Raw genomic sequence first — 1569 nt, 5'->3', positions numbered from 1 at the left:
GACACATCGAGATCCTGAGGTTAACATTACTGAATTTCCCAGTGTAAGTATTGTGATTACTTGTCAGGGATATTGATTTGTCAGATTAAGTTGTCATTTTTGAATGGTTCTCTACTAATGGGACATAGAATACTACTATTATTCACCTGCTAAGACAAGACACCAAGATATATGTTAGTCATCCTAAGGAATTGAAGTGTATCATAGTATTATGAGCAAAAGTTATTTTGAGATGTGGATAACGTGGAGGATAAATGCAGGAATTTCTCTGAATATAGATTGAATTTTCTGAACAGGTGGTGTTGTATATAAGAGTTAATTGTACAGCTATGAAACATGTTCTTAAAAGTTTTTCCTTTAACCAAGGGGGGATTCCTTATCTTTTGGTTGGAGGTGTGATAAGTGAAGGCAAGGACCAACTACTAGTTGGTGGCAAAAATAATACATTGTGGTTCTTTATCCACAGGAGAAGCTGTCTGCAGCTCATGTGACTGAGAAGACTGCAACAGAGCAGATGATTGAATTATTTGAAAAGCAGAAGATTGCCAGTGGATCAAATACATCATAATGAGTTCTTTTTCAGTATCGGTTATTAAGTAGGTTTAACTGATATAACAGTGAAAGTGTGAAAACTTTACTGTAAGAATAAGGAAAGTGACCAAATAAAAGTAAAGAGAGATAAAAAGATATATATAAAAGAATATTTCGTTGATTCAAGATATTAGGAATGATATTTTAAAAAATACTAAACATTTCTTAGATAATTACAATGAACATCTTATTTAAGTGATAATATAATGTCATATGATGATTTTAAAACCAAGTTTTACATACAACAAAACAGAAATTTTGATTTGCTGATCACATATCTTCTGCATTATTGAACTAGATATTATAAACTGTAAACTGTATATATGTATGAATTTTGTAAATAAATGTTTTGTGAATTTGAAGTATTTATTTATCATATACAATTTAAAGCATGGTGTGCCATTCCTGAATATCTACAGTATAGAAATTAATCAGTACACTGTCATTATCTTTATAATCACATAATACTAGAAAGAACACATTACGTACTTTCCTGACAGATTATACTTTACTCTGGTTGAATTGTAAAAATAAAACAAAATATATTGCTGAAATGTATAATCTACACACCAGATCCATGTAATCTATAGCTATTGATGACTCCTAAATACATTTATAAGAAAATCCCCCCCAATCCCTTGCCCGTTGTTGTCGTGGGGGGGCTTAGGAGGTGGAGACTAGGACCCAATGATGGGGAACTCCCCAACCTTGGGACTCAGCCCTCGACTCAACTAATTTTGCATGGTCTTTTTTTCCTTCCCAATTTTCGTTTCTGTCCCTTCACCAAACCCTTCTGCTATCCACCTCCTAAGGTGTGAGAACCGTGCTGAAAGGATGAAAGGCTGACTTTGTGCCAGTCCTGAACGGCCTGAGGGAGCCATGGGCACGGTATTCCCCTGATTTAGTTACCTAGCCCTTACCCCTCAAGGGGACCCTGAGGGGTGGACTGTTTTTATCCCCAACATAACCCAGGCTTAC

The 1569-nt window shown here is 35.2% G+C and overlaps 1 protein-coding gene across 1 annotated transcript in view; it reads left to right on the top strand.

Moving 5' to 3' along the window:
• The window catches only part of LOC119584269 (39S ribosomal protein L43, mitochondrial-like), a 3591-nt gene extending 2644 nt beyond the window's left edge, over positions 1 to 947 (top strand). The window contains exons 3-4 of the mRNA XM_037932796.1: positions 1 to 43; positions 467 to 947. The exon at positions 1 to 43 is cut by the window's left edge and continues 160 nt beyond it. Coding sequence (XP_037788724.1) covers positions 1 to 43; positions 467 to 568 — 145 coding nt within the window. The 3' untranslated portion in view covers positions 569 to 947. The remainder of the gene's footprint in view (positions 44 to 466) is intronic.
• The last annotated feature ends 622 nt before the right edge of the window (positions 948 to 1569 follow it).

Source organism: Penaeus monodon, chromosome 18 (genome assembly GCF_015228065.2).
Source record: "Penaeus monodon isolate SGIC_2016 chromosome 18, NSTDA_Pmon_1, whole genome shotgun sequence".
Taxonomy (NCBI): Eukaryota; Metazoa; Arthropoda; class Malacostraca; order Decapoda; family Penaeidae; genus Penaeus; species Penaeus monodon.
Note: the sequence above shows the minus strand (reverse complement) of the source record. Positions and strands in the feature narration are given on the sequence as shown.